General features: G+C 42.6%; 1 protein-coding gene across 5 annotated transcripts in view; it reads left to right on the top strand.

The window, feature by feature from the left end:
* Window positions 1-15,329, top strand: part of GLIS3 (GLIS family zinc finger 3) — a 680,540-nt gene that overhangs the window by 12,990 nt on the left and 652,221 nt on the right. For all 5 annotated transcript variants that reach the window (XM_030193810.1, XM_030193813.1, XM_030193814.1 and 2 more), the window contains exon 2: window positions 9,275-9,749. In XM_030193810.1, coding sequence (XP_030049670.1) covers window positions 9,380-9,749 — 370 coding nt within the window. In that variant the 5' untranslated portion in view covers window positions 9,275-9,379. The remainder of the gene's footprint in view (window positions 1-9,274; window positions 9,750-15,329) is intronic.

Consider the following 15,329-nt stretch of genomic DNA (forward strand, 5'->3'; position numbering starts at 1 on the left):
TTACTGATAAAACTGATGAGATTAATTACACCATGTAGTGACTGGATGAAGGATATTTTCAAGATCTATGAAGCAAGAAAAGACATGAAGGGCAGGTGCATTTACGTGCCTCTTGTATGTGTAAATTTACAAAATACTTTTGCGGGTAAGTAAGTGTACACATATGCACTTACAGTAAGTGGTAACAAAACACTAAGAACCAAATTCTATAAATGGTGCCTTAAAAATCAGCGCTGAAAAACTACACACTTAGCACAATTATATGTGCATATGCTGTGCTTGCGACTAAAATTTAGGTGCACCCATTTAGGCCACCTAAAACCAGGCCTAAATACCTATGCCTAAGTTAGATGCAGATCGGGTGTATTCTATAATAGTGTGCATGATTTTTTGAAATGCCCACAACTCGCCCATGGCCATGCCCCTTTTTGGCTGTACACATTAGAATTTACACACACCACGTTATAGAATATGCCTAGAAAATTGTACGTGTAAGTTCTAATTAAAGCCAATTAGCGCCACTAATTGGTTAAGTACCAATTATTGGCACGGATTGTTTTGTTAATTAAGTTCTATGCACATTTTGGCCATGCAGCCAAATTAGCATGCATGACTTAAGGCACCATTTATAGAATCTGGGGGTCGGGGGAAATTTCTATAAATGGCACTAAACATTTGGCACCAAAAACATCGGTGCTGAATGGTATTTTATAAAAGGAGTTCTGGGATTGATGCCTTTTATAGAATAGCATGTAGCACTGGGATTTGTGCTCAGCTTGGGCACAAGGAATTACACCAAATGAAACCAGATGTAAATCTTGGTATGAAAGTTGGGCATGGATCCCCCAAATTCTATAACACTGTGTGTATTTTAAGGGAACGTCCTGACCTGTCCATATCCCTCCCATGGACATGAACCCTTTGCAGATCTGCATAGAACCCCTATGTGCTATTCTATAAATGGACACATAAGTATGTTTTTTCGTATAGAACTGCCATCTCTGCCCTGTTTTAGAAACATAGAAACATGACGGCAGATAAAGGCCATATGACCCATCCAGTCTGCCCATCCTCTGTAACCCTTAATTCTTCCTGTTCCTATGCGATCCCACATGCTTATCCCATGCCTTTTTAAATTCTGGAACAGTCCTCGACTCCACCATCTTCACCGGGAGGCCATTCCACGCCTCCACCACCCTTTCTGTGAAATAATACTTCCTTAGGTTATTCCTAAGCCTATTCCCTCTTAACTTTGTCATATGCCCCCTCATTCCAGAGCTCTCCTTCCTTTGAAAAAGACTCTCTTCCTGTACATAAATGCCCTTGAGATATTTAAACGTTTCTACTACTACTACTACTTATCATTTCTATAGCGCTACCGGACGTACGCAGCGCTTCACACTTGAACATGGAGAGACAGTCCCTGCTCGATAGAGCTTACAATCTAATTATGAGACAGACAGGACAAGTAAGGGATAAGGGTTAGGCAGTGGCATTCCTAGGGGAGCTGACACCCGGGGCGGATCGCCGATGCGCCCCGCCCCCCGGGTGCAGCGCGACCACCCCCCCCCCGGCAAAAGGACACCCCCCGGCGAAAGACCCCCCCGGGTGCACGCCGCTGGGGGGGTGGTGCCGCGCGCCTGTCCGCTTCGTTCGTTTCCATGCTCCCTCTGCCCTGGAACAGGAAGTAACCTGTTCCGGGGCAGAGGGAGCATGGAAACGAACATAGCGGACAGGCGCGCGGCACCCCCCCCCAGCGGCATGCACCTGGGGCGGACCACACCCACCGCCCCCCCTTGGTAAGCCACTGGGGTTAGGACAGACAGGACTATCATGTCTCCTCTCTTTTGGTGCCTTTCATCCATTAGAACGCTTTTTGCACCAAACATTTGACACCGAAGTACCACCTAACGTTTGATGCCATATATAGAATTTCCCCCTAAGTGCTATTCTGAAATGGTGTGTGTAAGTAACATAGGGCTGGATTCTATATATCATGCCTAAAATATCATCATAAAAAATACGCCTAGGCGTATTCTATAAAGTATAAATTTAGGCGCACTTTATAGATTACGCCTAAATTTCTATGCAGTTTATAGAACACGATGAGCACATGTCCATGCAACTAAATTTAGTCACAGGCAGTTATGTGAATATAAACTTGGTATAATGCCGATGCCTAAATTAGGTGCGGACCAGGTGTATTCTATAACAATGCGCATAGATTTTAGAAATGCCCATGATCCGTCCATTCCACGTCCATGGTCATGCCCCCTTTTCAGCTATGCAACTTAGAATTTACGTGCATCACGTAACAAAATGTGTTTAGACTGTTCTGCATGTAAATTCTAATTAATGTCAATTAGTGTCAATTGGCAATCAGCAGTCGTTGGCTTGTTAACTAATTAAGTTGCTTGTGCAAATCCAGAATATTATCGGATATGCACATGCAACTTAAGTTACACTATACAGGATTGGAGGGTTAGTGTGTAAATTAAAAGGGGGCGTTCACATGCATGGAGCATGAGAGGGACATGGATGGTGCTGCCACTTACACACACAACTTACAGAATATTGCAATTTACACATGCCCTTGTTGCATTTTGGTTAAGACTGCCAACTGGAAGTCCCAGCATGCACTGGGGTAAATCCAGGACTGGATCAACCCTGTCCTGCCAGTTGGCAACCTTAATTTAGGTGCCCACAATTAAGTCAGGTTTATGACTGGTGCAACTGCAGGCATGTAAATGTAAGTGCACAAAAGCTGGGTTACGCCAGTAGGCCAGAATTCTGTAAATGGTGCCCAAATGTGGGTGCCAAAAAAAAAAAAAAAAAGCACTGAGTGCCATTGTATAAATGTCGCTCTGAGTTGGGTGCCGTTTATAAAATAGCACAGAGTGCCGGAATCTGCACCTACCTTTGGGCATGAGGATTTACACCAACTGAAACCTGGTGTAAATCTTCATGCGTAAACCAGACATGGATCCCTCATTCTATAATAGTGCACTCATCTTTAGTGAATGTAGCTGACCCATCCATGCTCCTCCCATATCCACATCCCCATTTTATTGCACGCTAAAAGATTTGCATGCAAATCTTAATAGCAGGGGCGTAGCCAGACCTTGCCGGGAGGGGGGGGGGCAGAGTCCGAGGTGGGGGAGACACTGTTTAGCCGCCCCCCCGAGCCGCCACCACCATTTGGACCCCTGCTGACCTGCCGATGACCCCCTTGAACCCCCCTCCCGCCATCAACCCTCCCCCGCTGTCGCCGCCTGCCCCGCCGCTGCCGCATCAGATACCTTTTTTGCTGGTGTGGTTCCTGGTGCGATCAGCTTACGTCCTTACGTCCTTACGCCTTACGTCCCTGCACGGGGCTACATGCACGGTGCAGGACGTAAGGCTGTCGAAAACAGCTGATCGCACCAGGAACTTCATTGAACGAAGGCGCTACTCCGGCACTGAAGAAGACTCTCTTCGGCTGGCGGGGTTCGGGGACCCCGCCAGCAAAAAAGGTATCTGATGCGGCGGCGGGGCGGACGGCGACGGCAGGGGATGGTTGGTGGTGGGAGGGGGGTTCAAGGGGATCATGAGCAGGGGGGCCAGGGCCAAATCTACGGGGGCCCAGGCCCCCTCAGGCCCCACATAGCTACGCCACTGCTTTATAGAATAGTGCTTAGCACGATGTGTGCGTAGATCCAAACTGTTGTTAATTAATGCCTGTAATTGATTGTTAGCCCCCAATTATTGGCACTAATTGGCTCATCACTCAGTTACATTTTGCATACAAATTGGGCGCATGCCCAAATTTGCGTGCACAATTTTGAGCTTATGTAGAGAATCTGGGGTGTATTGTATGACAGAATCTGGGTGCCCAGATGCACTTACAGAATAAGCTCTCTATACACAGCACTGGCATGGCTCAAAGGGGGTACCCAGTTATAGAACTGCCCTATTTAGGGCCATATTCTATAAAGGTTATGCTCCTAAATTTGCGCTCCTAAAACCTTTATAGAATAAAGCCCAAATAGGGCAATTCCATAACTGGGTACCTCCTTTGAGCCATGCGAGTGTTGTGTATAGAGAGCCTATTCTGTAAGTGCATCCGGGCACCCAGATTCTGCCATACAACACACCCCAGATCAGGGCCGTGCCTAGGGTCTCCGGCGCCCCCCTGCAGTTGGCCTCTCCGGCGCCCCCCCCCCCCCGAAAACGAGCGCTACACTACCCGCGCTCTTCTCCCCGGATCCTTTTTTTTTGTTAAATTTACCTCTCCGGCGCGTGGCAGCGTTAGTGAGAAGGAGGCGGGCGCTCCCCCGCCCCGACGTGTCTTGACTTCGCTGTGTCCCGCCTTCTTCTGACGTCAGAAATGACGTCAGAAGAAGGCGGAACCGAGCGAAGGAAAGACACGTCGGGGCGGCCGGGGGAGCGCCGCCTCCTTCTCACTTACGCTGCCGCGCGCCGGAGAGGTAAATTTAAACAAAAACAAAAAAAAGGATCTGGGGAGAAGAGAGCGAGGTAAGCATGGTGCGGCGGGGCGCCCCCCAGAGGATGGCGCCCTCCTGCCATGCTTACCTCGCTTACCGCATCGGCACGGCCCTGCCCCAGATGCCATACCTATGCTCAAAATTATGCATGCAAATTTGGGCATGCGCCCAATTTGCACGCAAAATTTAATTTATGCTCATAAATTTAGAAGCGTAAATTTAGGAGCATAACCTTTATAGAATAAGGCTCTTAGTGCTAGCGTTTTTAGCGTGTGCTAAACATTGTGCGCTAAACACTAAAGACACCCATAGGAATATATGGGTGTCTCTAGCATTTAGTGCATGCTAATTTTAGGCACGGGATAAAAAAGCTAGCGCGTCTTAGTAAACAGGGCCTTTAGTGACTACACTCTATTCCATATTTTTGATGTCCACGTTTCCAAGTTTATTAGGGGTTTACTACCCCGCCCATCATGGGTTACATCTAGGTGGCTTACAGACTAAAATAAAATAGAAGAGAAGGGGGAGACAAGACTTGAATAAAAGGATAAGGATGATAGGATAGAAGGGGAAATCACGAAAGGAAAGGGGACATTGTTCAGAACCACTTTTGAGAAAAGAGAGCCTTAAATGTGGGCATCTTGAAAGAGGAAAGTTTTGAGGTCCATTTTAAAATTCTGGAGTGATTTTTGTTCATGGGGTATTGTGGCAATTTATTCCACTTTTCAGGACCTTGTACTGAAAAAATGGCTGCCCGTTTATGCTCATGGAAAATTTCCATAAAATAAAGGAACCACAAGACGGTGCTGAGTAGAAGACCTTAATGTTCTTCGAAGGGCGTATGGAGTCAGTAGACAGAAAAGGTTCTGGGGTTCTCCAGACATAAGAACTTTATGTACTAGGAGCATAGTTTTGTACATAATGCAATGAGGTAAGGGTAGCCAGTGCGCAGCTTTCAGGAGTGGGGAGACATGAGCAAATTTTTTAGCCCAGTGATTAACTTGATAGTGGTATTCTGTATGAGTTCTAAGCAGTGTATATCTCGTTACGTAAGACCGTTATAGAGTACATTGCAGTAGTGTAACTGACTAATAACAAAAGAGTGAATCAGGATGTTCAAAGTCAGAGCATGTATCAAAGATTTGATTGATCTAATTTGTCTAAGCCAACAGTAACATCTTCAAACTTTGGTCATCTGTCTACACATGAAGACACATGTAATGTTTTCAACCTCTAATTCTAAACATTAACTTCTTCCTTATGGATGGGATGAGGAAACAGGATGAGCCTGATTTAAAGATGGATATTAACCTACGATGACAAAAATGGAATCTTTTTTTAATGTACAGAGTAGTTGTTTCTGAATAAAGGTTCCATTTAAGTTCAACTAGGAGGCTATAGTGAAACCTTAAATAAAAATATGAAATAAAAATTAATGATGTATTATAAATACCTGGTACACAATGACCACAGGTGGGGAAAGCATATTTTCTACCATAGGTTAATGATCACCTTGAGTTTTCTGAAACAGGTTCCCAATGATAGGATCTTAGGTGAAAATAAAACCTTTTATGTGTGTGAGTGGAGGAGTGGCCTAATAGTGTAGTGGGCTTTGATCCAGTCAAACTGCAGCTTCTTGTGACATTGGAGAAGTCACTGTGGGGCCCTTTTACTAAACCGAGTAAATGTCTATGAGCGCCAAAATGGAGTTACCGCCCAGCTACCGCGTAGCTCTTGCGGTAATTTCATTTTTGGCATGCGTCCAATACGCGCGTCTGAAAAATAATTTTTATTTTCTGGCATGCGTCCACTACATACGCCAAGTGGCATTTGACGCGCGTAGGTCATTACCGCCTGATTACCGCATCTTTACTTCTAGGTCAATGGCTGGCGGTAAGGTCGCAGACCCAAAATGGACGAGCTGCAATTTTGATTTTGCCGCACGTCCATTTTTGACAAAAATTTTAAAAAGGCCTTTTTTTACAGGCACACTGAAAAATGGATTTGTGCGCGCCCAAAGCCCTCGCCTACACTACCGCAAGCCATTTTTCAGCACACCTTAGTAAAAGGACTCCTTAACCTTTCATTGCCCCAGGTATAGACATGATTAGTAGTAACACTATTAATGTTACCAATAATAATAATAATGAAAAAGGCAGATGCAAATCAAGGTAAGGTATACACAAAAAGTAGCACATATGAGTTATCTTGTTGGGCAGACTGGATGGACCGAGCAGGTCTTTTTCTGCCGTCATCTACTATGTATGATACATACTGGGTGCCTCCTAACTCAAGAATGGATGCAAATGTTAAGCTGTTTCTTTCTGCAGATGTTGTATCTGATATCATTAGACAATGTCCTTTTGGTCGACACCTCCTGCTGCTATAAGAACGCATGCAGAGCTTTGTAATTGTTTACTCTGTGCAGTTGCCAAGTTTGTAAAAAAAAGAAAAAAAGACAAAAAATTAGTTGGCTGTTTTAACCGGCTATGGTGTAGCAATGCGGGAGCCCGGATATTGAATTTCTGGGGATAATGCAAAATGCTGAGTGCTGCCGGCTAAATATCGACCCCGGTTTTTTTTTTCACATAAAAAGATGGGGTTTGGACTGTTGTCTTACAAATTGTTTGTTATAACAGAATTTATTAAAACCTCAGGGGTCCTTTTACTAAGCCGCGGTAAAAAGTTGCCTGCGATAGTGTAGGCCTGTGTTTGGGGCACACGCTGGGCCAGTTTTTACTGCGTCTGCAGAAAAGGGCTTTTTTAATGGGACAGGAAAAGTACATGCGGTAAAACTGAAACCAGCACGTGCCTAAAACTTCTTTTCTGTGATCCTTTATCCGTTAAACTTTAACGCCACCCATTGATCTTTCGGTGCGGCGACAAATCGGCATGCACCAACTGCTGATTACCGCCAGAAATGCCATGCATGGGATGAAATAAATAAATAAATCATCCAGGCATTATGGGCGCACGGCTAATCTGAAATTACTGCCAGGGGAACATGGCAGCCTGGTGGTACTCTCATTTTGGTGTGTGCTGAATGCATGTAGAGCTTAACGTGTCTTTGTAAAAGAGCCCTTCAGTTTTTTGTTTCTGGTGACTTATTTATTAGGATTTCTTTACTGCCTTTTTGAAGGAATTCACTGAAGGTGGTGTACAGTAAGAATAGATCAAACATGAGCAATAGACAATTACATCAGTAAAAATATTCAAAAGCAATACAAAGTATGGCATGGTATACTACTTACAATGTCAACACCATACGTAATAGAACATTATAGGTGATAGTGAAGGGTAAAGCAAAGATGTAACATATAGAAGTGTAAGAAAGTAGGAAGAGTTAGAAATTAGAGTCAGAGTTATGCTTTCCCACAGATGGTCACTTAGTTTTTGTGGAGCACAGAGTTCTGAAAGCTGCATCGAGTTGTGATACTTTTTATTGGACCAACTTATCAATAACAATAATTTATTGGATTTTGTAAACTACCCTTCATGAAAATTCACAGCAAGTTAGTGAACAGTGGTACACACACAAATACCAGTGCAAAAATTCTGGTCACTCTGTGGGTCCCTTATGCACTTATGACCTTTGCACCAGGTCAGGTTATGTTTTTTCCTCTTCAGGAACTTCTCTTACTGACCTATAAGAGTATTCACTCTGCTGCTCCCCAGTACCTCTCCACTCTTGTCTCTCCCTCCACCCCCTTTGGGCACTCCGTTCTGTTGACAAATCTCTCGTCTGTCCCCTTCTCCTCTACTGCTAATTCCAGACTCCGTTCCTTCTATCTCGCTGCACCACATGCCTGGAATAGACTTCCCGAGATGTACGTCTAGCCCCGTCTTTGGCCGTTTTCAAGTCCAAGCTAAAAGCCCACCTCTTTGATGCCACTTTTGAGTCCTAACCACTGCTCACTTACCTGTACTTTTTATCCCCTCCTCTTCAATCCCCTTACCCCGTAGTTGTTCTGTCTGTTACCTGTCTTATTTACATTGTGAGCTCTTTGAGCAGGGACTGTCTTTATGTGTATGGTGTACAGCGCTGCGTATGCCTTGTAGCGCTATAGAAGTGTTAAGTAGTAGTAGTAGGAATCCTTTATAGGTTCACTAGTCCTGCTAGACTGCCCTGAGAGGTAGGTCATGAAGGAGCTAGAGCCCTGGTGGAATGCTGAAACTGAAAGACTGCCCAAAAAAAATTGTGAAATTAATACTGTCTGTCCCAGGGGTATTAAAAAACTGCATTGTAATAGCTTTTACACAGCTGTACGTTTCAACGTGGCTGGCTGATGACCTTTCTGGCTGTGCTGAAGTGCTGAATTAATACAGCTCCAGAAACAAATCTGCAGCTTATTTTTCTGTGAGTATAGAACTCAGAAAACAAGTAACGAAAAATCTTCCAAATCTTCTGTTTCAATGCACCATTCCATATCAATTTTTTTAATGACCTCTCCCTCCCATAAAAACATCATAAACCTTTTATGCATTCTGTTACTGCCTCATAAAAACGCAGTCCAATTCTTCCTAGAATAATTGCCAATGGACAGTGCCTTTCTCCTGTCTACTGATGTCTGCTGCTGAAAATTCATCTTTCAACTTTATCTTCAATTCCAGTCCTTTTATCACTGCAGTGAGCCATACTAAGTATATATTTGTTTTCCTCCATATTGAACTCCATAAAGTCAAATATGATTTGGAACTACAATAATGTATCCTCTATACATCCGTAAGCTATGGATAATCAGTTTATGCCACTCTGCAGATTTTGTAACTTATGTATTTCTCTTTCACAGGCTTAACTCTTGTGCTATGGATAAGCATCTGGACTACAAATAGTATTGTCTACATAGCCTTTGTGGATTTGGAAGTCAAGTTTTGATCATTGCAGCTGAAGCACAATGAATGGAAGGTCCAGTAATATGAACAGTCGGACATCAGGCACGCCTCAAGGACCTGGGATGATCAATGGGCAGCAGATCCCACCAATTAGAGTCCATGCTGGAACACCTTGCCCATCTTCAAACAGCAACAGTCCAAGCCCAGCTGCTGGAAATCTGCATTTAAAAATGCCCCTGGGAGGAGGGGTGGCTCCACAGAACATTGGAAATGATAGCAGCAACCATCTTCCTGCTCTCAGTCCCAGGAGACAAGTCCTTACAAATGGGAAGCCTGTATTCCACCTCCCTCAGCTTCCAGGGCTGCCTGCACCACAATCAAAGCCAAAACAGCAAGAGTTTGGGAACCTCTTCCCCACAAGCAGCTTAAAAGGTACGATTTTCCTGCCTGTTATTTGATTAAGTATTCTAACGTGAACAGCCATAGTACATTTAAAAATATTGACATTAAAAGAAATGGAAGCATGTTAAAGTGGTGTTGATGGAAACTTACTATAATGAGTAGGAAAAGAAGACCATTTTCATTTGGAAATGTAAGAGCAGTGGTGGAAAAGGTTCCTCCTCCATAAATATGAGGGCACTTTTCTCTTCTTCACTAGTCCTTTAATGCTGTGCTATTCCTGCAGGTTGCTAGATGGGAAAATATTTCCCAGCCCAACCCACGCCCAAAAGAAGACCAAGCTGCCCAAAGGGCTATCTGAGGAGTGGGAGATGGGTGTGTGTGTGTGCATCCTACCTGTGCTAGCATGCTACCTCTGAGTGGCTGCTGTGCCTCCATCCTCTGACATGGTCCATGTGCTCGCTTTCATCTCCTCTTGTCTTGCTGTGCCTTCCTATATATGCTATGTGAGAGCAGCACAGGCAGGCTCAGCGTGATGTCACCTGTCTCAACCTCTCCCATTGGACATCGAGAATGAGGCTTGAAACTCATTTTAAGCCTCATGCTGGATGTCCAATAGTTTTGTTTCTCTTTTCCAGGGCTCCACCATGCGGTTGTGTGAGGATGAGGAAAGTAGCCCATAAACCCGTGACCCGCGACAGGTCAACATTTCCTGCAGACACATTTAAAAACCCGCCCAATTGGGTGGGAAAAGTGCAGAGTTGGCAACCCTGTCTTCCCATCAAATCTGCCCTCTTAAAGGCTTGTGAGTCGGCACACAACAATGGCCTTTGAGGCATAGATTCCATGGGTCCGTGTTTAGCGATGCCCTGGCATAAATTATACCATGATGTTTGTGTGAAAATATGTCAAGCTTCCAGTTTAGGTTTTGGTGAAAAATAAGTACAAAGAAAGGGGCCCTTGTGGGAGACATGTCTGGGGGCAGAGGGAACGCATGCCTGCGCTAATTGGGTAGTGTGGGCACATTACCATGCGCTACGTGATTAGCACACGGTAAACAGGTGGCGGTAAGGGCTCCTGGTGGCAATGGCTATGGGCTAAAGGGGAAATTAGTGTGCGGCCACTAAAAACAATCAGGGCCATTTTTCAAACACTCTAGGTTATCAATAGAAATCAAACAAAATAAAACATGGAAAAGAAAATAAGATGATACCTTTTTTATTGGACATAAGTTAATACATTTCTTGATTAGCTTTCGAAGGTTGCCCTTCTTCGTCAAACACTCTAGAAAGTGGCCAGAGCACACGACAAGCTCATGTGCTAATCGCAGCGCCAGCCACTTTCTAGTATGGCTTGGTGAAAGGACCCCAAAGTGCAGAGAGCCTGCATATTAAGTCTGCTTACACAATTTTGGAATACCTTATCTTTTGCTAACAAATAGAGATGCACACATTTTTTAAACAATGAAGCTCCCAAACAAGGTGATGAGCCTGGGAGAAGCTTAATAAAATCTAATGTAAATTTCTCAGACTGGAAAATCTTACATCAAGAGTTTGCCTACCTTGTAGGGTCTGCTGTGGTTGTGAATTTTGGGAAAGTTTGACAAATCTCAGGAAAATCAAAAAGCCCCACTGAACTTGAACCGGGTTGAAATTTGCTTGGTCTGCGTTTAGTCTTGTAATTTCTACAATTACAGGAAATAATTTATAGAAAAATTGTTTCAGCAATAGCTGCTGCAAAAAGTGCTTACAAGCCCTTTGCTCTCCTGTTTTTGACTGAAATCTAAGTCTCATCCATGGACGTTCAGCATGTCTTTCACTCAAGCATCTTGCTGTTTAAAATGTACTTGTTGTGACCTTCCTTCCCATTTGTTTACACTTATTCTCTTACACGTCATGCACTCGTACCTGCCCTCAACATACATGCTTTCTACAAGCATGCAGACCCAGTTACACATAGCACACCTATCTTCTCTAACATCCAGCACACATGGCTAAGACTATGAGTCCTCTAGAAATATAGCAAGAAACATACAGTCATGGTATACTGCTCTGTGTCGTTAGCAAGCATTGGTCCCTTACACTAATTTGTAATACAAGGCAGCTCTCCTTTGCAGGAGAGGTAAGATTCTGGCTTATTTTTTAGATCTTCTCCCCAGTCTTTCCGGTCTTAAGTTAGGCCTGGTGTTCTAGTTGGACCTATTTTAGGTAATATAAGTTCTTCCTTCTTTTGGATACACCTCAGTTGTATCCTTCTGACTTCCGACCCCTCCTTATCAAGTATCCTGAATTTTGACTTGACCAGTTAAGTTTAAGCCAGCCAAAACCCCCCAGATATTCAATGCCAGTCACCGGAAATGAACCGGCATTGAATATCCAGGTTCAGCGCTGATCATGGCACTTAGCTGTCCTGCCTCCTGCAGGCTGAGTATTGGATGGGGAGGCTTTTTCCTACCCTGAATTTTTTTTTTTTTGTATTTGGTTTATATAATGTTGAGTGTATTAATTACTTATAAAGTGGACTAGCCTTGCATAAGAACACAACTGGAGTCAACGTTTTTGTTGTGAATATTTGATATTATGATTCCACTAGCCTCATATAATTTTATGTGATTACTCAGGGCTTTTTGTGTGTAAGCACTGTCATATATGTGCAATATGAGCCGATTTTCACAACATAGCCATGTGTTTCCTACCTCAAATAACTCTTTTCTGAGGTGTTAAGACACCACACTGTTGTGAACAATTTCCTGCTAATTCACTGGAGGACACCCCAAGCCATAATGCTCTGACAGCTGGCACTTACTTATGCCTTGGAGCAGGTACAGAAGCCAGCACAGAAATTTTGTAATATATTTATGACATTTGTATCCCACATTATCCCGATCAAGTTCAGGTTCAATGTGGCTTACATTCAAGAACATCAAAAATGTGAAACAGTCAGATAATTAGTTGTAACATTTAACTTATTAGGAATAATTGTGTGTTTGTCATGAAGGACGGCTAGAGTATTGGTTATGTTGAGTCATATAAGAGAGATGGCAACATTAGTTTATTGTCTTTTGAGAACATATGTACTTAATAGAAAAGCCTTTAGTAATTTACGGAATCTCAGATAATCTTCTAAGTACCTTAATTGCTTGGGTAGAGAATTCCAAAATTTGATACTCTGATAAGTGAAGTTTGCAACAAGAATTGATTTGTAAGAAAGACCACATGTACATTCGAACTACATGTACATTTTTCTGGCCTGCCCAAAATGTGTCCAAATCACACCCCATTGAAATCTTTGCATCCTAGAACATCAACATATGGAAATAGCAGTTGTTGAAATATATGCACATGTATGTCATTAACATGTGTAAATGCTGCCATAGATACTTTTGAGGGTATCATTCTCAGAAAAGGTCCCCGTCCCAATCACAGGACTCCATAGACAGTCTGAACTCCAGAGTCCTAATGCATGGCTAAGATGATGGTACAGGGAGGTACATCTTAGATCTGTTACAAACTGAGCAACATTTTGGGGAAGAAGGAGCCTGTTCTGAAAGGTTAGGCTCCACCTTAACCAGGGTGAAACTTGGCTGTGTTATGTAAATTTTTTATTTTTTTCCTTTTTCTTTTCTTTTTTTCTCACATTTCTTACATTCAACTGATCTTGCTTCACTTTCCCCCTCTGCTACGTGGAGGTCACTGATCCTATAAGGATGTCAGAACTTTTTGTGCTCTTTAATGGTCCTCACAAAGGACATGAGGCCTATTGCCCTTAAAAAATGGAATTTTAAACAAGATTCTGTGACTGATATTGATATGGACACAATTTATTATTCCCATCCTATTTTCTATTTAATTAAGTGCTTTTGATTTTGATGGGGTGATTTTTTTCAAGTCAGTTAAATGTTTTCTTAGAAGAGCAGTATGCCAGTGTGTGTATTGGAGGCTTCACGTTCGGTGTCTAATAAAGTTGAATTTGTTTGTTATTAACATTAAATAAATGCAGCAATTTACATTTTTGCACTTTGATTTTCTAAGGTAATCTGTTACCACCCCTCTCGGCTGGACTGTAGTGATGTGCTCCCAGATACCTGCTGTTTGTAGTCGTGGCGAATATCCAGGGAACACACACTCACAGCTGAGGGAGTGGAACAAATAAACTAACCTCGTCCTTTACTCTCAAAGAATAAAGGAGGAAAAGAAGCTAAATTTAGGATTTGCTCCTGAACTGGAAGAACCGCACCTTCAGATTTGCAAATTATCTTTTTTCTTTATTGAATACAAATGCAAACAAATTTTCATTCAAACAAACTCAAATTCACAATTAGTATGTGGCTTAATAGAACTGCAATAACATATTCAACATTCAAATGTAGTTTTACATGTATACCCTTAACTTTTCCTGTTTCTTTCAACAAAATCACCTATAAAGGCAGAAAAGAACCTTTTCAGATAAATATTTAAATTGTCTTTTATCAAAATCAGATATTTGTTTCTATATTCTTTCCTTGCTATTGATGTCAGAATTTGAGTCTTTATGGGTATGATGGATGTTTGTGCAAGGATCTCACTTGAACCCAGAACACTTAGGCAAGTCAGGAAAACATGGACTTTTTATATTTGATGTTGTTCTGTTCTTTAGTTTTCCCTTCAAATGTTGTAAACCAAAAAAACTATATGTCCTTCAACACCCTTTGCAAATGTCACTTAGCTGTAGTTGAATTTACTTAAATGCTGTCTTTCTTGCGTTGGAGCTCATCTGGAAATCCTTCAGCGGATGATCTACAGAATTATTCTTCCTAAAACCTCACTTATAAAGAAAATAAATGGAAGCAAAGCCCTTAAAACTCCCTGCTTGTCCAGGAACTGACTCCACTCTGGTGACAATTAATTAGTTCTCAATACTGTGGCCACACTCTCTAATTGAAATAAAATAAGTTAAAGGTTTTCTCACTACAAAACCTATTTCTCACTGTTGATTCCCTGTTCTAAAATCCAGCAGGCTTCACACTGCATTCAGAGATCTCACACAGTAACCCATTCCATATTCAAATGGTGATTCAACATTGCATCTCACAGACTTCACATATCAACATAACATTTCCCTGCACAGCTATCAGATCAATCTGGAGAATACAGCAATCATACAAAAGCAGGGCTTAATCTGCCACCTGACAAACCTTGTACTGAACTCAGAACATATGCACTAAACACACCTTCCCCACAGACATAGCTTAATGGCTTCTTTTTCCAAATATCAACTTCACTTCTCAGTCCTTCCCCTGTGTCATACTTAAAATCCTTACATACTTTTTCCTGACACCCTTATAGGCTTTCTCATGTAGTACAATTCCCACCACAAATCAAAGCCTCTCTCACCCTAAAATGGTAAATCACTTATCTCTGGAAGTTCAGTGCTATACTGGAACATTCACACTCACCTCAGCTCACTTTCAATATCAAAGTACCCTTTTTCAATGTCACATTTCACTTTAAACTCATAAAATATACTTTTATTCCTCTCACACACTCAGCATACGTTTCTCTCCCAGTCATTCCCTGCTCTGGTCTTCAGTCAGTGTTGCCAGGTGGAAAATTTTTTTCCCACCCAATCCAGCAC

The sequence above is a fragment of the Microcaecilia unicolor genome, chromosome 2, assembly GCF_901765095.1.
Source record: "Microcaecilia unicolor chromosome 2, aMicUni1.1, whole genome shotgun sequence".
Classification (NCBI taxonomy): domain Eukaryota; kingdom Metazoa; phylum Chordata; class Amphibia; order Gymnophiona; family Siphonopidae; genus Microcaecilia; species Microcaecilia unicolor.